This window comes from Pelmatolapia mariae, linkage group LG14 (genome assembly GCF_036321145.2).
Source record: "Pelmatolapia mariae isolate MD_Pm_ZW linkage group LG14, Pm_UMD_F_2, whole genome shotgun sequence".
NCBI lineage: Eukaryota > Metazoa > Chordata > Actinopteri > Cichliformes > Cichlidae > Pelmatolapia > Pelmatolapia mariae.
In genome coordinates, this window is record NC_086239.1 from 2,857,622 (window position 1) to 2,884,026 (window position 26,405).

The 26,405-nt window shown below is 41.4% G+C and overlaps 1 protein-coding gene across 4 annotated transcripts in view; it reads right to left on the reverse strand.

Annotated features, from left to right (window-relative positions):
• The window catches only part of bcas3 (BCAS3 microtubule associated cell migration factor), a 323,139-nt gene that overhangs the window by 194,121 nt on the left and 102,613 nt on the right, over nucleotides 1-26,405 (reverse strand). For all 4 annotated transcript variants that reach the window (XM_063492927.1, XM_063492926.1, XM_063492928.1 and 1 more), the window contains 6 exons: nucleotides 24,689-24,813; nucleotides 24,417-24,582; nucleotides 24,236-24,333; nucleotides 16,396-16,496; nucleotides 12,112-12,308; nucleotides 11,734-11,831 (listed from right to left, as the gene is read on the reverse strand). In XM_063492927.1, coding sequence (XP_063348997.1) covers nucleotides 11,734-11,831; nucleotides 12,112-12,308; nucleotides 16,396-16,496; nucleotides 24,236-24,333; nucleotides 24,417-24,582; nucleotides 24,689-24,813 — 785 coding nt within the window. The remainder of the gene's footprint in view (nucleotides 1-11,733; nucleotides 11,832-12,111; nucleotides 12,309-16,395; nucleotides 16,497-24,235; nucleotides 24,334-24,416; nucleotides 24,583-24,688; nucleotides 24,814-26,405) is intronic.

A 26,405-nucleotide genomic window follows, 5' to 3' on the forward strand; every position in this document is an offset into this window, starting at 1 on the left:
CAAAAACAAAAATGATCATTTCCAGAGGCAAAAATAACGTCTACAGATTTGTTTGGATTGCTCATATAATTAGTAATAATGTAAAATATGACAGCAGTAAATTCACATTTTAATTTAATTCTTTATGATAAATGTGTCCATTTATGCAGCCATTGGTAGATAATATTGATAAAGAATATCACTGACATTAGTGAAATGCATTTTTGCTGTAACTTTTTTTCTTTATAAATTCCTGGAAGTTTTCTGAAAATAAATCTTGAATTGACACTAATTAATGGTGAGAGATCAAGCATGACAAATAGTTAGCTACCTGCAGTGGAGGTTACAGTAACATGTTACTGTAATCAGATTACATTTTTTCAGTAATGCAGTCATGTAACACATTACTGTACTATATTCTGTAATGAAATTACAGTTACTGTATGTCATCATTTGCGTTACAAAGTTTCTTTAGTTATGTGAGCTTCAGGCAGATAAAAAGAAAAGAAAACATCAAACAAACTTTTTGTTCCCTCCCTGTGCTACAATCAGCTAATTTCAATGAGAGGACAAAAATTAAAGGATTATTCTATTCTATTCTATTCTAAATGGTGGAGCGGTACAACAAAATAACATTTGAGGAGTGGAGATATGGAAATTACTTTTTTTTTTTAATTGCATCCAGGACAGAAGCAACTGTATTATGCTAACACAACTTTGGCTCTCTGCAAGCACCTGCTCAGACAGCATGCTAAAGCAAAGCTAGCCAAGAACCCAGAGCCGGCTTTGTGTTGTTGGCTTTGTATTCATACCTTCATACGTAAGAAAGATTATACATGTGTCCTTATTAGGGCAGAGATTTACGTTGGTGTGTGGGAGTTCAGGTCATTTTACGGAGTAATGGGAAAGTAATGTAACAAGTAGTGTAAGGGATTACTTTCTTCGACGAGTAACGTACTACATTACTTTTAAAAAAAGTAACAAGAAATGTGCAATACATTACTTTTCGTGGTGAATGACCCCAACTTTGGCCACCTGTAAGTTGTAAAGTAGTGCATGGATGTTCTGAAGTTAGCAAAAACTCATATACCTGAGTGGGCTAGTCAGTGTTAGCAGGTAAGCTGTTTGAAAACATTAACCACATAAAAACCAGGTCATGCTCTGTTTTCATTCTCCAAATCAAAGGACGTCACCTGGTTAACTGTACACTGAGATAACATTAGCCTTATTTTTTCAACAATCTCTGACGGACTAGATATGACGGTCTTTTTTCTCATGATCGCTATCTTGTTTCTAACCATGTAATGCAGAACTAAGCTAAATTACAGTAAAGGAAGCATCGCCTGTGTATGTGGCTAACAACTAGTCAGACTGCTGATTTGACATACTTGTTCCATAACTGCTTCCAATTTACTCCAAAAGGAAAAAATATACTTTCTTCATGATCTACAGACACGCACTTGCTTTTGGCATTATTCTTGTTGCAAATGGCAATTTCATCTCATCTGCATGTGCATATGGCTGTCTGGGTGTAATAACACTCAAAATCTTGCTCATACAAGCCCATAAAGATGACACTGATTAGCGCCTGTGAGGATTAAAGTGTGTGTGAGGTCACGGTACGGATGTTCCATTACTTCCCCTTCACATCTTGGAAGTTGCGGTAAGCCCCGCAGACGGAGGGATGGGCAGCCTGGCAGGGTGCCCATCACAGATTGAGGTCATGGGAATGGAAGGGTGGCACCAACAGCAACCCCCGCCCCTCGCCACTCACACCGCTGCCCTGTAACAAGCAAATGTGTCATACATGTGTTTGCGACTGTTTTCACGCTGTGGATGAACGTCAACATGTTCCTCTGTATCAGCAGCTGCTCGACACACACACACACGGAGACACGCGTGCAAAAACCACGCGGACAGACATCCGCTGTTGCCAAGTTGAATTTAAAACAGATCTATATGTTCCACTACAGTATTAGAGGTGCTATACACAATAATACAAACACTGGGAAAGACACGACATGATCACACACACCAACACGGCTTTTCTCAGTTTGCAACACACACACGTGCACGCACACACTCGAGTGGGTAGGCAGTAGGGTGAACGCGTGGCAGATGCCCGACACATTGGTGTCCGTTCAGTCACTATAAAAAGCAGCTGCTCAGTCTTCACTGCCCTCTGGCACTGCACCACAAACACACACACACACACGCACGCACAGGCACACATGCACTTGCTGTGTAGCTCTAATGCTGGAGGGCATTTCATCTCTCGCAGATTAAAAGTGCTGCAGCACAAAAACACCCAGAGAGAGAAAGAGAGATAAGAGCAGCACAAAAACCTGATCAGCACTCACCCATATCAATCCTTGTCACACCCTGATCCCTCTCAGTCGCACACGCACAATCGCCATAAATCTCTGCATGCGTCCCACCCCGCCGTCCCCAAACACTCACAAACGTGCGTTTAACTTGGCACATTTCCTGAAGATTTAAAGCGAGGGAATATTAAATCTCAGAGAACATATAAAGACCAAGAAAATGGTAAAACAGGGTCAAATAGAGCAAGCAGGAGCAACTCAACACTTATGTAAGATACATTTTCTTTCAAATAAACTCAGTGCCAGTTACAGGAACATTTTGCTGGGTTTCAGTGCAAGCACAGCTTTTTTGTTACATATTAGAAAGATATTCAAAGAATTCCAAGACCAGCAGGTGAACAACATGCACATGTAACACTTTTGTTACTTCTTTTAACCCGGCTCTCTTTTCTTTCCGATTTTCCAGCAGATCATTTTTCTTCCTCTTTCTCTTCCTGATAAAAGCTCAGCGTTTCCCCTTCACCTGATTGCCGGTGATGACAAAATCAAACAAGCAGCGGTGATGACTGCTGAGATTGGCTGTTGTGTGCTGTCACCAGCCACAGGTCACCAAAGACACCCTGAGGCAACAGACAGGATGGGTGGAGGGGCAGAGTGGCAGCGAGGTGACAAAGGTGCCTATTGAGGAAAATAAAATCAGAAGAGGAGGGGAGTGGTGGGGGGTTCCCGGGAAATGAGGGTATTTGTCTTTAAGGAAGAGATCGGGTGGCCGGGCATCTTTCTGGCCTTCGTGATCACTGTTGTCAGCGCGACCGTTATAGTACAAAAATACAAGGGCCCTTTATGAGGCTGGAAGGTAATTGTGGGGTATAGGTTACTGGGGTATGTGTATTAGAAAAGGAAAGAGAGACAGAATACCACGACACAGGTGCCTGCTCTTTTAAATGGCTGCTCAAGTATGAAGAGGAGAGAGAAAGACGGCAGACAAAGTGTGTGTGAGTAGGTTTGTGTGTGTATTTTAGGGGGAAACAAACCTCTATCCTTGTCTTTTATGCCGTCACTCACGGCCCGCTCTTGCTTCCTAATCCTGTATCGGTGAAAACAGTGACACAGGGAACAGCCCCTATCGCCTCAGGGTGGTGCTAATGGTGGTAGAGAGGTGGAGGGTCACCAAGACAACGGGACACTGTGCTGGCGGTCTAAACGGATGCATGCATGGATACTGATTTAGTTCATGTGCAACATTCACATTTCCTGTTTGAATTTTTGTTTTCATTTAAAGGTTTCAGAGATATTACAACTCAGGGGCCAAACCACTGTGAGCAGCGGTGAGCACTGACACCTCACAGCAAGAAGGTCATGGGTTCGGCTCCATCCACTGGCTTGGGCCTTTCTATATTATATTCTGGCTTCACTTCAATTCAGACTCATGCTTGTTTGATGAATTAATAACTCTAAATTGTCTAAAATGTATCTCTTTCTCTGTGTTGGCCATGTGATTGAACTGAGACATATCCAGGGTGTAGTCCATCTCATGCCATGGCACATGGGTAGACCCCAGCCAAGAACAGCACTCAAAGACCATTTGAGTAATATCCTTTGTAAAAAGACATGGACGCAGACAATGATGTCATGTGTCACAACACCTACTAGCTCCTGTTTTCAGTGTTGACTGCAACGGCCAAGGAGGCTAAAAGCATCAACATTTGGCATTAAGCATTAATAGGAACCAAATGGACGCGTTGTACAAAGAGATGACGTCATCTATTGCAAAGTATGGCTGTAGAGGCTCTAACTCAGAGGTGTCGGGGTACATCCCATTAAACCAGATGTTCTCCCTCTTCAACAAGTTAATCGTTAATTGCTTAATTACTTTGTGTAGTATGAACAGCCGTGAGGGAGGTTTTTATCAGTAGGAAAAGCTCTAACACTTATTTAATGCATTTACTACAACTTTGAGGTTTAAGGCCTGGATAAGTTTGAAACCTTTTGAAAACCTTTTGAAAATATAAAAGCGGGAGTCTCTACTATCATTGAAATGCAGCCATAAGCTGCTCTGTCTCTCTGTGTACCTGGGCTGTGCCACTACGCTTGCTGTCTTTGGAACGTCTGCCCCCCTTCCTTTTGTCATATGATGGTATGATCCCAGTCGGTCTTTGCATGTGATTGACCGCACGGTGTGCCCATCAAAAAGTTCCACCCCCGCCTGCATGGATTCTCAGCAGGGCTTAAAATTCAGCTCCCACATACTGAATGTTAATAATTGACATATAAAAATATCTTACGGGCCCCGCTCTAACTGTTTTATACAGGCTGAAAACAATTCTTTAAAACTGGGGATTTTTAACGTAGGAGACTATGGGGATTGAGTCAGTTTTGGAACAATCACCTCAACAACACAGGAGGTAATGACATGAACATTTATGGCCAGAAATGACCACAGATTTCAAGCAGCTATAGAAGTGACCCTGAAAAGACAATGACAGGAACTAGACCTAGGATCCAGATTTAGGGAGATGGTGCACAGAGGTGGGAATCAGAGTTTGTTCAGGTTCTAAATAGCTGGAGAATTAAAAAAAAGACTGATCAGTACCAAAAGCAATTCTACTGTTGGAGGCAATACAGATCTGAATGAAGACTTTAATCTCATCTATGTTTGTTTTCTTTTTGTGTCAGTGATGAACTTACTATACAAAGGGAAATGTGTTTTCATACAATCATATTTGTTCCTTCGGTAGAGAACTGGAAACTGGTAGGAACAATTATTCCATTTTCATCAAACTGGTTTTCTGTGCATTTGAAGTTTGTATAAAATAATAAATAGACAGGTAATGTAGAGGAAAGGAACACCACTTTTCATCTGACTTCTGACAGTAAGAGACACCTCCAGCCCACACACGCACGCGCGCACACACACACACACACACACACACACACACACACACACACACACACACACACACAGCAGTGGTAGCTTAGCTGTGAAAACGTGGGGTGGGTGTGTCTAACGCTGACCCCTCACTGATTGACTTGATTGATGGACTAACACACACTAGTTAAATTACAACAAGGATGAACATACAGTACACATGTCTATATATGCAAGACTCTGAAGAAATTTAGAGTGTTTTGGAAAATACTGTAAAGCTTGAAACTGAAGATTGTGAACAAGAATGCATCGTCTATTTTAGCATTTTAGTATTCGACACTGGTCTGAGAATTTGACCTACGTGTATCACAAACATACAGCAAACCCAGTGCCAAAGTCCAGCAGTGCTCTGAAGTGTATTCAGCTTTCTCTGATAAGGCAGCTTCATCATGTCCTGCCTGTTTAGCTCTGCCGCCAGCTAACACACTATCACTGATTCACCACCACAGATAATACACACAGACGGGCACGCGCGCACACACACACACGCAGATGAAAAACAGTGAGGCAGAGACGCGGCGACAAAGATGACAAACAAAAACAACAAAATGGGTGATGCCACAGACGGGCCTTTTGTTGTTGTTGTTTCCTGTTGTGGAGCAGGGTGGCTTTCTTTACAGAGTCAAAACACAACTACAGTAGTGTGGACGGGAACTGGGAGATTTATCAGTGCATGAACATGCGCGCACACACAGGTAAAGATTAAACAGACTCTTTCAGTCTTGTGGTGTTATCTGTTTTTCTGGTCTGTCTCCTTTTCTTTCTTTTTAGATATGACCTCCTGGGCCACAAAACGCCACTGTGTAGTCTAGCTGGGATTGAGGCTGGCTTTAAACACACACATCCCCCCAGCAAGGCTTGGGGTGCAGATAGGGCGTATTGATACCAGCTACACGTTGCTCCTGTGTTTTGCAGCTGGTGGAAAGTGAGACAGCAGCGTTGCTGTCGTGCTCCCGTGTCCCCTCCTTAAGAGAGACATGCTGGATCAAGAAGTCACACTGTACATCACTTTCTCTGTGTGTGTGTGTCTGCAAGTGTGCGTGAGTGTGTCCCATGCAGACGGCGTCCCATCACCTCAGGGAAGACAGAGATAAGCAGAGTGTATGGGCTGAGATAAGATGCGAGCAGACACTGGGGAGACTGACTGACTGTAAGTGAGTCACTGTAGGAAGAGCTGCAGCTTTATGGTCTTGCTGGGCCTGAGGACTCTCACAAACACTGTTGCAGTTTCACAGAAATGGCTCGAAAACATGACAGAATTCCTGCCAGTGTGGCAAATATTACTCAAAAGAATGGGAATGTACGGCATATAAATCAGTTTCACACTATTTCCTAGGCTACAAACGTGAATTAACATGTTTTTGCATGTCATATATCACACGTGAAGGTAAGTTCACATGTAATAAACACGCACTCCAGAAACAAAGCTCTGCTGTATATGAAACCGAACAACAAGACTGACACACTTTAAGGTTTGCCTATGGATATGTCTCTGATGTGATGACAACTGATATGACGGCACACAAGCACATGTGTCCAGCATATCTCACATGTGACACAGAACAGTAGCGCATTAGCCAAAACATTAGTATTAAATAAATAAATATTTTTTAAAGACTGATAAGATTTAAAGATTATTGTTAGCAAGTAGCAGAACATATTTTAGAATCCAGAGTAACTGTATGACGTTACAGCACCAGTTTAAATAGACAGACATAACTAAGTGGACAGAACCATACACTAACCACTTAAAGATAGACATCATTAATATTTGTGTCAGAATAAAGATGAATGCATGCTGACCGCAGTTCCTATAACACACCTGATAGAACTGCAAACCAACAGCAGATCAGTGTGTTAGCAACAAGTGGCTGGGTTCCAGCCCAAATCTATTATGTAAACTATGTTACTGTCAGATTATTGTTTGTTTTCATTAAACCAGATGCTCCTATAGTTGGCTGACAGGGTATACCTGGTAAAACAGCTGACTACCTGGTTTGTATTTCAGTACATCAAGAAGAAACACTACCCACATGTTTTTTCCACAGTGGCCATGCTCTGAACTATACATCATCATCAGCCTTAATGCAGATTTTGGAAAATATATTTATTTCTGCTCTAAAGTTTGCTACATTTGTCACGTTGATGACATGACTGGTCTTAACAAACTGCACACTGGGACATTAAAGTCTATAAATGTTGCTAATGTTCAAGTTAAAACTGAATTGTAGCAGTTTTCATCAGCTTTCTCTGTATTCTTGTAACCACGGTTACAAATACTCACTTTTAAAATGATCTGAATTCACTTAGATAAACTGTCTGCACCTTCAACCAAAGTTCTGCCACACACATTCAAGTTTTGCAGAGGGTGAGACCAAAGTGATGTGCGTCTGTGATAATGGCGGCGCCATGGCAGTGGCAGGACACAACCCCAAACCCACACACACAGACACTGATAAGCATCACCTCCATCCCTCGGCCTGGCTCTGTCCTGTCTCTCTCTGCTCTGAAGCAGTGAGAGAACACACAGAAAACACCGAGGACACTGGCTGGAGATAGCTGAACCACAGAAGGAAGAAGATGAATAGAGGTGGAAGCAGGGATGTCACCATATCAGAAATGTCGTTGTCAGTACAGGTAGAATTTCACATTCCCCACATTCAAAATCACCTTCACCCTTTTACGAATCAATATCATCCCTTAATAATTGCTTTAAGTCCTTGGTGCATACGCTGCATCTTCAGAATGTTTGCATCGAACGGTGCTGTAAGTATTCGGTTCTGGTGACATCCCTCTGTCAAAGTGAAAGACAAGTAACGCTCTGAAGATCACAGCAGAGCTGCCTCACCAATGAAACTGAAAGGTTATCCAATGCTTTTGTTTTATCACCACAAAAACTGCAAATATGTAAACAAATAAGCACATCAGAAGATGTAAATGAACATTTGCCTCAACACTTTATCATAGAGCCTGCGTGAATGAGCATATGTGCTTCAAGAGCCACAAAGACTCAATAAGAAAGACCTCTGTAATTTGTTTCAGCATTATAAATCACAAGGTTTATAATTTGTTATTTAATTATTAAATAATTAAATAAATACCAAAATTCCAAGCAGTGAAGACAGACGATAAATCAGTGTGGGTATTATAAACACAGACTAATATATTTGTGTATGTCAAACTTAATTTGCCTCCTCTTTAAACATTTCAGTGTAATATTTGGATTTCATGATATTGTTTAATTCATTATAAATGTACAATTAATCATTGTGAAACAGCTTTAACTATTAACAATTACATTACTGAAAAAAAGATTTGTTCTTCATAATCTGTGAAGTGGAATTTAATTCTATCAAATCTACATGTTAACAAAATAGTCGGGTACCTTCTGTTTTTCTTCTGTTTCTTTTCTTTTTTTAAAACACGATATTACGGCCAAATGTGTGGGATTTGCTTTGTAACATGTATTTAAATAATGTAAATACAGGTTATGGGTGAATGGCAGAAAGTGGTCATGTTCAATAGCAAAGACAAACACGGTAAATAAATAATGGTCAAACCGCATCTACGTGAATCGGTTCATAAAGCACCTCTGGGTACGTGTTGAAAAGTAGCAAAGGCTGGACGACAAAAGACGTGCAATCAGATGTGTAAAACTATTTGTGACACCCGTCGCAAATATTTCTTGACGCCTGACTGAAAAAGCGAGTGGTGGCTGTGTGTCAGTGTGAGGGCAGATCAGATGAATGAAACTCTGTCACAAGACACAGCAGATAATGCCACAGATGCCACAGACGCTTCTCTATCTCCTTTATCAAACGCAGAACAACAGGATATAATGTCACGCAATAAAGGATGATTCCTCGAACCCACTGGCAGTAGGACCAGACTCACAAACACACTTTCGCAATGCCTGTGTTGAGAGTAAAAGACATATTTTACAGGAAATCCTCTGAGTGGGATTGGATTATCAAACATCATAACCAGATTAAAGCAGCCATGCTATTAAAGATCACTTGGAGTCAAATCAATCCTGTCAAATAGCTAATAGACTTTGCAAGCCTATTCAGACACACTGTCACACAGTGCACATAAATACACTGGAATACAACAGCAATGCCACAGAACATCTATAGCTGTGTATGGTGGGATGTTGCAGAAGTGCAGATTAAGAGTGTAAAAGGCTTTGCACTCCTAATCGACCTGGATGGGATTGTTCAGCTGTTATACAAAAACAGAGCAAATCTCTTTGCAGATATGGTCATAAACATGACTATTGTGCAGTTAGCTGGGTTAGGCTAATTGGCAGCTCTAAACTGCCCGTAGGTGTGAGTGTGAATGCGTGTCTGTGCATCAGACTGGCGACCCGTCCAGGCTGTACCCTGGGATAGGCTCCAGCCCCCCTCCCCACGACCCTGACAAGGATGAGTGGAGGAGAATGGACGGATGGTGTTTTTTAAAATGATTTATATCATTTCGTGTTACACCTCGGAAACGTGTCTCTCATAAACCTTGAAGCAAAGAAATGATTACCTGTTACTTCTATTAGTATGCACCTCTTCAAAAAAGCACAGCTATTTTGGGACACTTACTTTATAATTCCAACCAGGAATGTTACAGCATTTTAGTCCACTCAGTAAGAAGATTATAGACATTTTTTGTGTTTTTTGTGTTCGTCTAGCTGTGAGATATCATATACCATAAACCTAACTGCTTAAATGTGTTAATAAATTAAAGAGAAAGAAGAAAGCGAATAAAGTGTTTTTAAAATTCTAATGAATTTTTACATTTTAAATTTCTATGGCCTATAAAAATGCGTCTCATTGCCAAGACGTCACAAAAGAAACATCTCATGATGGATAAAACCAGTGAGCTCTATGTTGTTGCAAAACATACTGATAGTTATAGAAGAATTTCTAAGGCTACGTTCACACTGCAGGTCTTAATGCTCAATTCCAATTTTTTGCTCAAATCCGATTTTTTTGTCTGCTTGTTCACACTACAAATAAAATGTGACAGCAAACGCGCTCTAGTGTGAACGCTCAAAGCGGCCCGCATGCGCAAAAGAAGACGTCACACACAACGCGCTCTGTTTAGACCCAGAGCAAACAGTATTGTTTGACTGATGGCCCTTAATATAAAGACTTCAGACTTTACGTTTCCCAATTTTTGCTTTAAGTTATTTTGTTATTTACATAATAATGTAAATAACCTAATAATGATCCTTATTGCTGTTTTAGAGGAGCGGTGCTTCAAAGGATAGTTGCAGATTTCTGTCAGAATCTGCAGATTATACAGTACAAATAAAATGTTCACGTTTCTCCAACGTTGTCTTCCCAACAGTTTCACTAACATCTACACTGGATGGCCAGGAAGCGTTCGCGATGTCTTCTCCGGCGCTGATAATTGGCGTCTGTCTCGTGTCAGTGACGTAAAAGACGGATTTAATGCGACTTGACCGTTCAAACAGCAGTCGCTTTCTAAAACATCAGATATGTATCGGATTCAGTACCACATACGAAAGTGACCCAGATCGGATTTGAAAATATCGGATTTGTGCCGTTCACACTGTCATACCATGATCGGATATGGGTCACATAGGGTCAAAAAAATCGGATTTGATGCGCTTTCGCCTGCAGTGTGAACGTAGCCTAAGGTGTCAGTGAGCACCGGTGGGGCTATAATCCAGAAATGGAAATCCATTTCACCTTAAACTGGTGCTCATTTCAAACAGGAAGGAAAAAAATTATCAGAAGAGTTGTCTTCTGTTGCTCTTCTGGAGAGCAACAGAAAGACCTGGAATCAGCAGGTACAAGTGATTAAAAAAATAAATAAATAATGCACTCAACCACCATGGCCTTTATGAACACTCACCACACAAGACTCGGTGGGTTAAGAAAAAGCATGCTGAAAGCAGGTTTAAAGGTTGCTGACCAACATTTAGACACGGCTGTGAAATACAAGGTCAAAAGGCGCTGCGCATATCACCCCCAAAACACAAAAAAACCTGCTGCCATCTACCAGGATGATGACGAGGAAACGACGGTTTCAGCAAACACACAGCCGAGGAGACTCAATACAGCTGCTATTGCTAATTGAAAATCTATGGAAAGAACTAAAGCTCAGAGTTTATGGGAAGGACCCACGAAGACGTTTTGTGTGGAAGACGAACCTGAGCAACTAGTTTTTTCATATAGGACACCACCAACAAAGGCTTTTGTATCAAGTGTATAAATATACACTTTTTCTGTGTGTCATTTGTCATTATTAGACATAACTGTGGATTTGACAGGTTTTAACATCTGCATGAATGTGTGAAGTACATGACCACCGTAACAGAGCGGAAACAATGTAACAGCCTCAGCCGATATGACTGATAGGAACAAAATACAACACATTTAACAACTTCACACCTGAGCAAAGTATCTGCAGTAAAACAATGAAAGAGAAGAAGCAAAGGTGTACCACAAAACAGAAGAGGAGATATTTAAAGTTTCTTACCTGATCCTGCATCCATGATGTTGGACTGGCCACGACGATCAGCCACCAACCGCGATGAGCCGGGCATGCTGACAGGCTCTGAACGTACTGGCTGGATCCTAAACATGTTTATTATGCATCCGTTAATACACACACTCACACACACGCACACAAAAAGAACACACATCCACTGGGATCCAGATGCTTATTTAACTGGAGATCTGGTCTGTTGTTTCAGTGATTAAGTATAAAGCTGCTGACACTACAGCTTCATTGATGTGGACTCTATCCATGATTATTAGAATATTAGGATAATTTCTGATTAATGACCAGCTCCACATGTAGATCGTCTTTGCGTTTAGGCTGGTGTGTATTTCTACGAGAACAAATTTAAAGTACCTGAGGCTGTGGAGGTCCAGGTCGTCTGTGTCAAAGTCCAAAAGGGGCTGCTGAACATCGCTGGGGCCCTGGGACTGAAGCACCGAGGATGAAGAGGAGATGACTGTGGTCTGGCCTGAAGGATGAATTGTCTTAAACTGAAACTGGGGGCCCATCCACAGGCGCCGATGGGGGCCTGTATGAGTCACAATCTCCACCTGAAATGAGAGGTTTAAACTAAATAAGGTTCATTCAATTCAGTTTTATTTAGATTATTAGGAAGATGCATTCATTTGTCTAACGTGCTCCAGGCTGGATTTCACAGGGTGGCTCTGGTATCTATGTGCCAATGCTCAAAAATTCCATGCAGTACTCAGATGAACTCAGTTACATGACATCAAACTAAAAGCTTGCTGTACTTGTGTACCACTAAAAGTCTGACGATGATGTCAGAACTCATCAATGTCTTGTGTGTGTTGGAAGTGCTAGGAGCCTGATGGGAAGCCTTCCCAGAGGGTTAATAGAAGTGTGACACTAGCAACGGCGTGGCAGCAAAGCTGAGGTGAGGCCTACAGGGACAATAAGATGGCACTGCTATGGCAGGCGGTCCATGGGCGCCTGAGCTGAGTGGCACTAATGCTGGCTAAAAGTAGGATAGGAGAAGGTTATGGAGTGGCTCACTCATAAACATCAAACTATTACTGCCTCGTCTATTCTCCATCTCCTCTTTGCCTTTATTGAACAGCCGTCTCCTGCCTCGGACTCCTGCTTTTCACTGCTCTCCCAAGCCGTCTCTACTTTGAATCCCTGCAGCAATTAGCACGCCTCTTGGTGTCTCGCTATTCGGATGTCATTATCTTTACTTCATACACATCTGTCTCTCAGCTCAGCTGAATATTTTCTTCCACTATGGCTTCCATGTGCTAACATCTTAAACAATCTCAACTTTGCTGTGTCTGTTTACATGCACACAGACATTAGATATGTGAGGTCCATCACAGCTGTGCAAATTAGGCCACAGAAGGAGGGAGGATTGTCACTTTGCATGTGTGTATGCTTTTCCAGTTAACACCATCAATGTCACGCCCAGCTGCAGAGCCGAGACAGCTGCCAGCGTGCTCTCTTTGCAATGGCACGGTAGGTCCAGATGTTACAGTCCAGTATCAACCCCAAATGCACATCCCCTTGCAGACTTGTTGGACAGAGCTAGTTGACATGTTGCCACAGATTTGCCCATGCTGCTGTAGCCTCGACACCAAATGAGATCAAGCTAGCTGCCTCTGTCTGTGCAAAACATTTTTTTTCTCTCAACCTTCGCATTTTCCCTTCTTTATAGGCTGAATATTTTTACTCTTATAGCATCAGTACTATCTTTAGAAAGTAAGAAAAAAAGACGAATATCCTGTGCAGGTTTGGCTATTTTGACTGGCATCTTATAAATGATTGTCTGAGGTTAAGAAGCTGCACAAATATTTGCTAAGCTAATTTGCTTGTCAGTTGTTTTCATTTAGTGAAGTATTTACCATAAGCATTTAAGGGGTTGTGCTTGTGCATTTTTTAAATGTTCCTGTTATCTAATACTTAAAGGCAACACATCTCTTGCAAATAAACTGTCCTCTAATCCATTTACGTATTAGGAGACAATTAAGAGTTGAACCGAGGTGGACTGTATAAGGACAAGACTTTGTGTTGTCTACTCACAGTCAGCTGAAGGGCAACTGACACTGACAGGCACCAAATGGCACAGCACTGCAGTGAGCTGAAGCACTGACATGGAGGGTCACAAACCTCACATTTCATTAGGGGATGGCCGATCAATCCTAAATCCCAATCTAATGCCAAAATGCCCACTGAAAATCTAATGAGGGCCACTGATATGATATAATGAAATCCACGAGGCAGTAGTTAGCCTCTAATTCAATATAGCCTATATGTATTTAGCTCTTCTCAATCCACAAAGCTATTATGCTTGGTATCTATGCTTTTCTTCATATTCTAGAGAAACCGACGCAAAGAGGAAACTAACCAGTATACCCATATATCAGTTATGGTATAATATCCCAAATTCTTTGTCCAAATCATTTAATTTTAATGCTGGAAGAGCTGTAGAGTTAAATCTTCAACCACTGACAAATACATTTTTATCACTGCTCTGACAGGAAGTCACCCAAAATACAGGTTAGTGCGAGGGATAGTTTTGCTCCTGGCAAACTATCATGGCAGATTTGAACCAGGGCCTCTGCTAGCTAAGCGAAGTACATTTTACCCAATCAATTATGTATGCAGTGGAATTATTGATGATGAAAATGTAGTGGGCTACCTGCCGACACTAGCGATAAGTGCTACTTGTGTTAACCAAGCTGAAAAGACCTGGGTGAGTGTGTCGTATTCGCGCACTCAACCAGGTTATTTCAGTACAGTTTTGAATTGTGTTTTTATCAGGTAAAAATACAAAATAATTGGTTTTTACAACACAATCAGACAGTTATGTCAAAGTATATTAAAATAAGGACAGTTATGTGTGGGGTTTTCACTTGGGTTGGGAAGAATTTTCCAACTAAATCATAATTTACCTTCTTTCCATCATTAAGGGGAAAAAGCTATCCAAATCTACCTGGCCCTGGTGAACTGGTGGCAGCAGCAAGAACTGCAATCAAGCATTTGAGATAACTGGCAATGAGGGTTTCAGTGTGGAGGAACTTGGGGGAGTTTCTGAGCATGGCCAGCCTATTTTGGTCATGCCAAGTTATCTCAATTAGATTCATGTCCAAACTTTGAACAGGCCTCTCCAAAGCATTTCATTTGGTTTAACTGGATTTTTTGTCTTTTACTATTCTGAAATTGACTTGCTGGTGTTTCAGATCATTGCCTTGCTCCATAACCCAAGTTCGCGTCAGCTTCAGCTGAAGAACGGATGGCTGGACATTTTAATTCAAGATTTTCTGTTAGAGAGCAGAATTTATCATTCCACTGATTACAACAAGTCATTCAGGTCCCAAAGCAGCAAAGCAGTCCCAGAACGTCACACTACCACCATCATATTTTACTGTTGGTATGACATTCATTCATTCATTTTCCAAAATGCTGTGTTAGTTTTATGCCAGATGTAACGAGACTCAAACCTTGCAAAAACTGATCATTTCCCAAAGTCTTGGGGGTCATAAAGATGTTTCTGGCAAATGTGAGGCAGGCTGTTTTGGTCAGCAGTGGTTTTCCATGGGAACTCCTGTGGATGTCATTTTTGCACAGTCCCTTTCTTACTGCTGAATCATGCACTTTGACCTTAACTGAGGAAAGCGAGGCCTGCAGTCCTTTAGATGCTTTTTTTGTGATCTCTTCAAGTAAGCTGGGTAAATCAGCAACCCCTGGGAAGGTTAACGCTGTTCACAATTTTCTCAATTTGTGGAGAAATGACTGACAGTCTTGTTCACTGTAGTTCTAAAGTCTTAGAATAGTTTTTGTAACCTTTACTAGACTAAGAGATTTGAGTGAGTTTCTTATCTGTTCTTGGGTGTCTTTAGCTCATTGCATGGTGTGTTGCATTTGAGCTTTTAGCCTGGTTCACTATGTTGTGTGTGTCAGGAAATCAAACTCAGCTTTTTTCAAAAAATGTGGTTAATCATAGTAAATTTATTAGGGTAGGGGATTACTTTTTCACACAAGGCCAGGTAGGTTTGGATAGGAAAATAATTTCATGATCTATATGTTAACAAAAAAACCCTTTTTAAACAATAAACGAAGGAGACAACTTCAGACGACTGTATAATCATAGCAAAGAGACAGTGCAAAAGAGTTGCTAACCCCACTAGTTTTTTATGCATTTGCAACAAAATTTCTATTAACCTGATGAATGTCAAGTTATTATCTTCCTTTGAACTTTTTTAATCTCTCTAACTATTCAGATTTGACTGATGCTGATATCAGCGAGTAAACACTGGAGCATCAGGTAGAGGTTCAGTGGATTGATTAGACCTTTCCTGCTTAAGCTAAAAACAAGCCTATGCCATATTATGGCACAAGGTTGCCATAGAGTCCCACTGTGAGCTGTCTTCTTTTAAATTACACACAGTTACTTGACCCACAGATTACACCAAAAAGTGCAAACTTATTTTTTGTAATCCAGGATCAAGTCCAGGAGCAGGTCTAACTTTAATATGATGTTTGCAATGAAGAGTCATTAACTGATTTATCAGCGCTCTAAATTGGTATTTGTTCATTGTATTTTTAATTTAGAAGAAATAAAATCAAAATACGAAACATTTTCTTCTTAAGTCACTGTCATGTCATGTCAAACAGAAGCTTTACCTGAGAGAGCCACTCCTCATCCTCCTGGCCACTGTGGTCTGATGCCAGACTGTCGGATGACTCGTGACGTGTGATTGGGCCGGGGCTTCCTGGGGGTACAGCTGGGAAAAAAAGAATACACAAGAATGAAATACTCGAAAGCTGACGATAGCCAACGCCTAGTACCGTCACAGTTCTCAAGCCAAAAGATTAAGTGTAAAAGTCAAGTTCCATCCCTCTAAACACATTTACAGCTATTGGGAAAGGATATCAGAAAGGCAAAGTAGGGCAATGAATCTCATATTACTAATTAGAATTTACACAAATTAGCATGTAAAACTAATTAGACCTTAAAAGCAGTTTACCAAAGTGTGTTATTACAGCCTAAATGTGTGATTAGGCCTTAAGCCCTTGTGTATGAGCATATACATTGTATACCATACACATGGGCTGAGTGAAGTTAGTTTAAGCTAAGATACAATAAGTTTACAGTTAATGACTCGCTGGATGAAAGCTAGTGTTTTGGGACAACATCAAAAATCCCAATCTCATGTTCTCATATGTATGTTGGTGCGTGCAAGTGTCAGTAAAAAAGCAAGAGTACAGTGAATGTCTGTGTGTTACAGAGAGACCCAGGGACAGATGGAGCTCCAGAAGGCTTGAATAAGCAGGGATGGAGAACGAGCCCTGATGCGCAGAATCAGTCTTTCTCCGTCTCCCACCCCAGGGATGGAGTTTCTTTAACACAAGCATGGCTAATACACTCGTCAAGTCAACATCTGGAGCACAGGAGGCACTTCTAACTATATCCCCATACACGCTCCAGGTGTTCGGACATCCTCGATGGAGGCAGTTTGGTCTTTGACGCCTGCTTAGCGAAATGCCACATCATCCCTCACCCACACCTCACCCCAACATACTCACACAGAACTATGTCGTCACAAGTTTCTTAAACTTGGTTCTGAAACAAAAACCCAAACTGATCTGATGACTGAGTGTCATCTGCAAATCTAAATCATATCAGTACAACGAAAAGGAGAAATGAGTAAAAGTGCCTGGGAAAGTCGTAAAAAACATTGTGGCATAACAAATTCAACACATTGAAGGCTTCCTTGCGGTCTTGAAAAAATAAGAGCGTTTGCCTCTTAACAAGTGGCCAAACAGAAATATGAGACTTTTTAATACCAAAAGCTTCTCCTTATTTCCTATTTGACAAAAAGAGGCTACTTTTTCAAGGACAGCTTGAACCATTCTGGTGCTCTGAAATATTTATTCCCCTTTTGCCAACTGACAGAATTATGTCATTATATCTATAAGCATATTAGATTTAACTGACTTAAGTGGATACAATCATTAGACAGTGAATCAACATTTTCTGAGTAATAATAATAATTAAAAAAGCAAATATGTAACTGTGATTTTATTAACTGGTTCTTTGTGTTATGGTGGTGCTAGTAAAATACTCCATGCAACTGTACAGTGTGATTTAAAAGAAAGCTTTGACTCAATTTTGATTAAATACAAAACATCTCTCCAAACAACTGCCGCAGGTCACTATTGCACGTCATGGATACAGTGTCTATTTTCTCCTCCCCACTGTAGCTAAGACTAGCTCAGGCTGCTGTTTGTAGCAGGAGATTTCAGATCTCAGTTTTGTGTCTAGTCAATAAAAAGCAACAGAGATGAGCTGAAATGTGCTAAAGGTCCTTACAGTATCTTTTGGGGAAGAAAGTGTGATATATATGATATGTTGTGGATCATGCACGCCTGCGTGTTACCCACAAAAATACAGACATTTTCAAAGTAGAAAAGTACCATTGTCACTTTTTAACAATATAACCATTTCTTTGTATTTATAAAACAAGATTAATAGCATCACAGTGGCCTGGCATATGTACTGGCTAAACAGTGTGAGGAATTTTGGGTATGCAACCTAAGCATGCATACTCGAAAAAAACAGCACATAGCTTGGCAGTGATGACACTTTTTATTGTTTTTAATAGTTGATTTCACTTCTTTGTATGTTATAACTTTAGTCTTCTGCCATTGGTTGAAGGACCAAAAATGGCCCAAGCAAGAGCAGCCCACAGACAGGCTGCTGCACATACTTTTCACTCTACCCTCTGGTGATTGTAAATGACTACAACATGTAAAATGACGGTCTGCAAAGCCAATAAAAGCAAAAAACACCTGCATGTTGAGTACTTGTGAATACATCAAATATGTTTTTGTTGCTTTGCTTCTTATTTGGGAGAAGCGACCCTTTCATGACCTACAGATGTCCTGGAGAGGAAAAGTGTGCAAGGCTTACAGTAAGAGGGAGAAACAGGGAGAGAAGGTTTCTCATGTCCTTTTAATGGAAGAGAGCCGAACAAAGCCTGCGTTGTGTTACTTATTAAACAAAATCACAACTCCCCTATTTCCTCCCGGTGCATTCACTCTCCTACTTGGCTGTCCCTCACTCTCTTGTTCTCCTTCACTCTCTCTCTCCCTGCTCTCTGACCCTTGGGGCCAATAGCTGTTCCCTAATTAATTATTGATGTTCTAAAGCAGTTGTTGGACTGGCTGGATCGGGTTTCCAGTGGGTGGGTGTGGGGGTTTTCAATGGTCAGTGTCGCAGCCCGGCTCCATTATGGAGAGCTAGTGGTCATCCCCATGGGTCAGGCTAAGACACAACCCTTTTGCACGTGTTTGTTAGTGTGTATGTCAGGAGCCAGACTGACACTAGCAGTTACTGTAGTAGCTACTCATCATAGCATCTAGCTAGCCAACCACTCGGCCTTCTGCTGCTTCTATAGTGGTCATTAGTGGCTTTTAAGAGACAGAATGTCAATGCAATTTCACAGAGAGCAAATTTTTTAAGTGCAAACGTATCACATTGCACTCAAGAAAGGAGTCTCATTGTATAGTTAGATCCACAGTGAATATGTTCTGTTGTTGATGGATATAAAGACACATCAGCAAATGAGCAAGTGGCACGGTGCCATCACTCCACAACCATCAGAGGAATGGAAAAGGACGGGTCAGTGGGAAATTTAGGAAAACGTACTATATGTTCTCTGACTCCCAGTATGGATTCTTTGACTTTTTTCTTTTTTAATTTATTGGCTACTTCAGAAAGAGTTGAGCCTTCATCAAGCAAACCTTTCCTTCCCATACAATCTTTGAAGTGAAGTCTGTAAAACCCTTTCCTGTTACAAAAATGCAATAATCTTATCTATATGAGATGGACAAAAAAGAAAGTACCGACTACGTCCTCATAAGGAAAATAGAAAAATGTTATTTCTGTATACATTAGACCCAACAAAGAGCAAACTGCTAGCTATGCTAATGGTCTGCTGGACATTTCATAAACAAATCTCGTCTTTATGGACGAAGCGCTGAGAGAAAACAAACCTATAACTACTAATTCTTTGTGAAATATTAAAAAGTAGTGATTAATATATATTTTTTAATATTTCTTGTAAAAGTGTGTGATATTAAAATTAAGTTCCTGACACATGATTGAGAAAACATCAAAAGCTTCACTTTGGGTGTACTAAGGAGAGTGATATATATTTAAAATTGTACTATAGTGTATGAAGCATCTATATTTGTTAACCAAAGGAAGCACCTTGATCATTAATCAGCAGATTGAGTCAGTAAGGTGAACTGTCACATGCAATTTATAATTACGGCTCTTTTATTTACTTTGGTGCTTTTGCAAATATATACACAAATAAAGGGACTCCCACTCCACCCGTAATCATCTACCACACAACCACCAACAAGGAACAGAGTTGTCTGTGTCACAGTCTTTATTGACTGCGAAGAGAGAGGCGCTTTGCTGTGCTGAAGGCCAGTAGCCAATGGCCTGTTAGTCAGAGCAGTGAAGCAGAGAGTCAGAACAAGAACAAAGGCTGCCTAGGTATTGATGTAGCCTGACCTCCTGGGGACTAGGGGCCAGGGGCCAGACAGGCTGATCTCCAGGGAAAGATAAGGGGCTAACAATCTGATAGATCTGGAAAGCTGGCCGCACGGTGGACACAGGATAGCTGTCTTGTCTCGAACGCTTACTCTGTTCTAATTTTTGTGGATGATTTTTTGTCTTTTTATATTTTTTTCTCCCGCCTTTGTAGGCCGCCCTGAATTTTTTTGTAGCCAGACACTTCACTCACTATGCTTCTTCTTCTAACTTCTCCACCTGTCTTTCTTCTCACTTTCCTCTCTTCTCGCTTTCCTCTTCTGAGTACTGCTCTGGCAGATAGGTGCTGGCATACTGACAGAGTGGGATAGCTTAGTCATTATGTATCATTCAGTGCGCAATTGACTGACAGTTCCTTCATTCATCCAGCGCTACACTTACTGCATCCTTTCTCTGCCTCCCTTTGATTACTGACCCAGTCATGGCGCCACGGTTTCTCTTTACCAAATGCCTGATGCTCCAGAGCCTTCACTCTGGCCCCTCTCTCGAAGCAATTAGATCTATTGACGAGGCAACTGTGGCTGGCCTGTCATGGGCCTCAAAGTCCCAAGAGAACTGCCAAACCAGCCAGTCAGTCAGTCTCCACAATTAGCACATTATATGACAGGTAGGGAGGGGAGGGCGTGGCCAAAAAGCATAGCCTCAATTTCTGTCACCAGGCTCAAAGGAGCCAGCCAGAAATCTAGGTGGTAAATTATTCACCGGTTTGTTTGCACCAGAGCAGCTTTGCGGTGAGGGAGGAAGGTGTTGGAAAACATTTTGTGCACAGCTAGATAAATATCAGCCTCCCACTAACGCCACAAAAAAATACGAAAAATGGGAAGAACTGGATGTAGTTAATGAGGCTGCAAACACTTCGCATTCATTCGTTCAGTTATTCTGTTACCCCTCTCCGACACCTTAGACCAAAAGCAAAGGAAAAAGGGCCTACTCACACACTCACCCAAATGAGCGCTTTTTGGGAAACAGAGATTCTATGTTTCCACTTCGCTGCGAGAGGATTCCCCAAACACCAACAACAAGTCTGCTTTTATTAAGCCAGATCGTACTACAGAATCTCATCTGTTGTGAGTATACTGTGCCTCTCTCTCTGCCTTATCTCTGTAAGCAGTGCTGTGCGTTGTTATATCTTCTACTTGGCTGAGTGCTGCCAGTAGCTGCTATAGATGGACAGGTAGAGATAGTGACCATGAAGTGGCGCCACCGCTGCCTTTTATCATCCCGTCCTGGAGGCTCCGGTCTGGCCTGACCCTGGCCCTTCCTCTCCCCTTTCTATTCCTTTCCCTGTATATTGCATTTTTAATCAGGCTGGGTCATCCAATACAGAGCCACGAGACTGGAGACCATGGCCTGTCAGTCAAGTGCTGCCACCTTTTTTCCTTGCACCACCTTTCTAGAAACATGGTCTGTCTGTAGGACAATTAGCTAAAAGGGACATTTATCGAGACGTCTTGCCCTCCCTTTCTTTAGATCTTTTGCTGCCCCTGTTTCTTAATATACAGTCAGCTATTTTCTCCCTCGTGATGCATGTTATCAGCAATGTAAAGTACACCTATATAACACAAGAGCCGTGTGCGTTTTCAGTTTCCTATGTCTCGATATTTATGCTCAGCAAGAGGCTGGACCGGCAGCTTACGGCCGTGCTGCAATTCGTCCCGAGGTCAAATCGAGCCCTTCTCCTGGATCACTTCTTTGCCGTGCTGCCAATCCCTGGAGGAAACGGCAAAGGAGACGGGCTGGCAAAAGGAGCGCATGCTGAGAAATAGGACGTTGAGAGTCGCTGCCCGGGTGCAAAGCGCAGAAATGGAAGATGGCACTCCGAGAGCAGCTCAGTCGGTGGTGGTGGTGTATACGACGCTAACCAGAGGGAACATGGCAAGAGCACAAGAAGTGGGCAGAGTGCTGAACAATTATGTTTATAGTGTGTTGACCTCGCATGACTTCACACTTGGTTGGTTATAGGAATAAAGAGCCACAACCGTGTTATCTGGCTATTGTTAATTGGATGTAAATGTTAATGCAATGAATCTCTCTCATTATGCAGCCAGTTCCGCTGCCCATGCTGGCAGAGAGTGGTGGAATAAACTGACGCCCGAGCCCATCACTCCGACGTGCTCTCATTGCTCTGACACTAGGAGAGACCATTAGCACTAATTTGAGAAAATATCCTACCAGTTAGACCTGAAGCACTGCAGAAGCCAACAGAGACGAGCAGAGAGATTAGGGTAAACATAGCTACCACTTGCCCCCGAGCACCCGCAAGAGCTAATCATAGATTTTGTATGTTTATAATTATGGAGTGAGCTCAAAACGCCAGCCTGTTCCACGGGGGTGGATTGATTCCGTGTGTGGCCATCCATGTGCACTCTGCGCTTTTGCAAAATGGCCTTTCAGATGGCACCCTAAAGTGCTCACCGCTCTGTACTTGTTATTGAATTAGAGGGAGTTTAGGGTGTCAGCTAATTGGTCTGCGCGCGGCATCTTATAGCATTGTGTTGGCATGTCCTCAAGCACACGTGTAGTGCGGTTGCCTAAGGACAAATTCAAGGTTCCTCACAGAAGAGAAAAACTACAAGTATTTGCGACAGTGCTCAGAGGACATGAAATGGTGGAAATGGCAGAGAGCTCTTTCCCTCCGGTATCTGAATAATAAAATATTATGGGTGATGACCAGAAAGATCCTTTCTCGGCATGTGGTTCCAATAAGGGGCTGATGGTCTGCTTTCAACATAGTCAACATGAAAAACCACTGGGGAACTGTTCATTTCTTCATATTTATATATATGTGTGTACACGATATGTGTGCGCATGTGTATGTGGATTCATATTTGCAAAAAACTGCCTGTCTGACAGTTAGGGTTAAGGCTGAGGATTACGATCTCTCAAATCATTTTGATTGCTTAATTTGAATAATAATAAAAACTAGAGATGTACTGATAGCCAGGGAGTAATCAGCTATTATCCAGCATTCTTGGTCCTTACCAGTGAGTGGCTGGTCAGCCTGACGTGTGTCAGATTATGAGCTCTTCAAACAAAGTTCATCAAAGTGAAGTGTTGGGGAAGCACCACGAAACATGTTCATAACAACAAACCTGATGAGACACTTCACCCAGGTGAACACTGACATTTTAAAGAAGCTAAAAGTGACTAAAGCTGCAGTTATCCAGGACTCAGGGTCAACATGAAGGATCTAAGCAGTTTAGAGGAAAATTATGGAGAAAAGGGTCAATGTCCTGATATCTCACGACGGTATAACCATACTGGAAAATTGTTTTATTGCCTGATTTTTGTCGTTTATATAAATCTGTTACTTTGCTTGGTAAGGTAGAATACGATAAAGGCGAGCGTACAGCAACTCATTTTTAGGTATTTATTAGTGACTCTTTCAAGGAACCAGAGTTTAAGAAACGATTTTATTATGAAAAGAACATTTTTCACTAAAGAAAAGTTGGTTTTTGCTTGTAATGTTGGCAGATCAGACTTAGAAAAAAATAGCAGAAATCAAGATAATTGCGAGCGGTACAACACTGATGAAAACTTCTGCATTTTCAGTGACTGCATGTGATATTTGTGTACCAATGTATGCTATTTTTTGTTGCACTCTCTTTGTGGTATCCCCAACAATTCAACTATACTTTACTTTTATTCTGAAAGGGCCACAAGGAAACGTAGAAGCACATTTAGTTGATCGTTTTACTCACTGCTCTTAGCCCTGTGATACCATTCTCTTGTTTATCAGTACCATGCTAACCTTACATTTAGAGCATGTGTTGGTACAACACCTTGACCTTTTTTACTTCCTGAAAATGCAGACTTCCATTCTATTTGAACACAACTTTATACTGTAAATACACTACAGTGTGTAAACTCAAGGAAAACTACTTGTTTAACACTTACCAGCCAGGAGATATTGATAGTACTGCACTAGATCTGAGGCCAACACCAAAGGATGATTGGAGTTGAAAGGTGGCTGCAGCTCATTCCACTGTGGAGTCCTGCTCAAAAAGGACAAATCATCCATAAGACTTAGAGACACAGAGAAGCCGTGTCCTGGATCAAGTCTTCATCACAGCTTTACCTGGCTAGAGTCCAGCAGGCCCTTGGACAGGTGTTGAGTTCTAACGGTGTATCGTCGCTTATCTTTTGTGCCGTGCTTAATGGCCGAGGTTCCAAGACGTGCTCCACCAAGTTACCATAGCAACTGACTATGTACAGCGAGTCCACAACCGACTGCCTGGACTGATCTGTGAGGAGGATGAGCAACAAGGCGAGGAAAAATTATTTGCAATAAATGCAATAATAGCTATCAACTGTAGAAGAATGCAAAGACAACCTGTCACCACAGTCTACCTTTCTCTCTTTTTATGTTGGGATTAGTGATGAACCAGGAGCGAGGTGACGCGAAGATGGCCGCCACGCAGAACTCTCCTCCGCTGGACTTGCTCGGTGAGATCTGGGGGGGTGGCTTAGATTTGCTTCAGGAGACGGAAAAGAAATTGAGACAAAGTAAATAATATACTACAATGCAGGGGTCCAAGAAGTGAACCCGGTAGTGTTTCTACAATTTAACATGTCAAGTCCGTTTGACTGGCTGGTATTGGGACAATGAGACAGCTGCTTACTCTTTTTGTCTTGTGCTGCAATAAAGTCAACAGTAAAATAATGTGTCTCAGTGTGGTGCTTATTGAAGCTATGTATCACCTTTAAGACCAATCTTTGTATGAATTATTTTTCCATAAAGCATAACAATCAAACTTAAATGTCAGCATTTTACATTAGACATGGATTGCACAGCAACATCTGTGAACAATTAACACAATACTGTAAAGAGCTTTGCATGCAAGGAACTAAGCAAGGGGAAACTGAAACGCCTGCAAATAAAAACATCCACTGTTGCAGCAGAAAATGGGAAAATTAAGCTAGACATAAACATTGATGTAATGTGATATAAAACTGAGCCACCATCAAAGATAATCTTCTTGTCTGAGAAGGACGGTAAGTAGTAGTACTACAAAGTACTAATAGTAATACTAGAAGTTATTCTTAGGATACATTTAGACCTTATATGGCTAAATGCAATCTTCTCCATTCACAACATTGACATGATTGGTATACTGCCACAGAAGCCTCCTGTACACTTGCCTTATCTTAATACAAAACCACCTCTTTTTTCTCTTTAAACAACCACAGGACCTGTGCAATTTGTACTCATTCATTCGACCACAAACTCATTTGTATACCAAGCGTGCATGTATCAGCATATATCGAGTATTCTTGAGAAAAAACGTAAGGCCATCTGTCCAATATCTAAAGCTCGGCCTAAATTGAGTCAAACACAGTGATCCAAGCACACCGTCTAGTCTACAACAGGATGTCTGAAAAAGAGAAGAATCAAGGATGCTAAAATGCAAAGTCCAAACCTCAACCCAACCGAAATGCTGTGGTGGGACCTTAAGAGAGCTATGCATAAACAAATACCTGCAAACCTCAATGAACTGAAACAACATTGGAAAGGGTTGGCCAAAATACCTCAGCTACGATGTGAGAAACTGGTACAGTCATGGAGAAAACAAGTACTCCAAGGTAATGTTGCTAAAGGTGGTTACATACACTGGATCGTGGACTCTAGTTATTCTTTTACAGGACAATTCAGATCCCAGCAAAAACTTTTTTCAGGTGATTGTCACCAATTTTACTTTGTTTAAGTTTGGTAAGAATCAAAAAACGTTGATACTTCTAGTATACTTACAAAGACAATTTCTACCCTTCTTCAGTGACTAGCCTGCTCTTCTATCTGGTTGGTTCCAATAGTCCCATTAATATAACACATTTGAAAAATATTTAAATTAATAAATACAACTGCTATCACTGAATGGAATTTGAACCTAACAGCAGTGTCCACGTTGCCTTCCCTGGCTCTCTTACTTTGTGTTGGCTACAGGAGAGAATATATTGGGAGTTATTGGATTATTCAGCATGTCAGGAGTGTTTGAGAAGAAGCGGACACAGAAAGGGTTTTCAGCCGCAATTGGACTCCCCATATGGCAACAATCAGAGAACAGTAGCA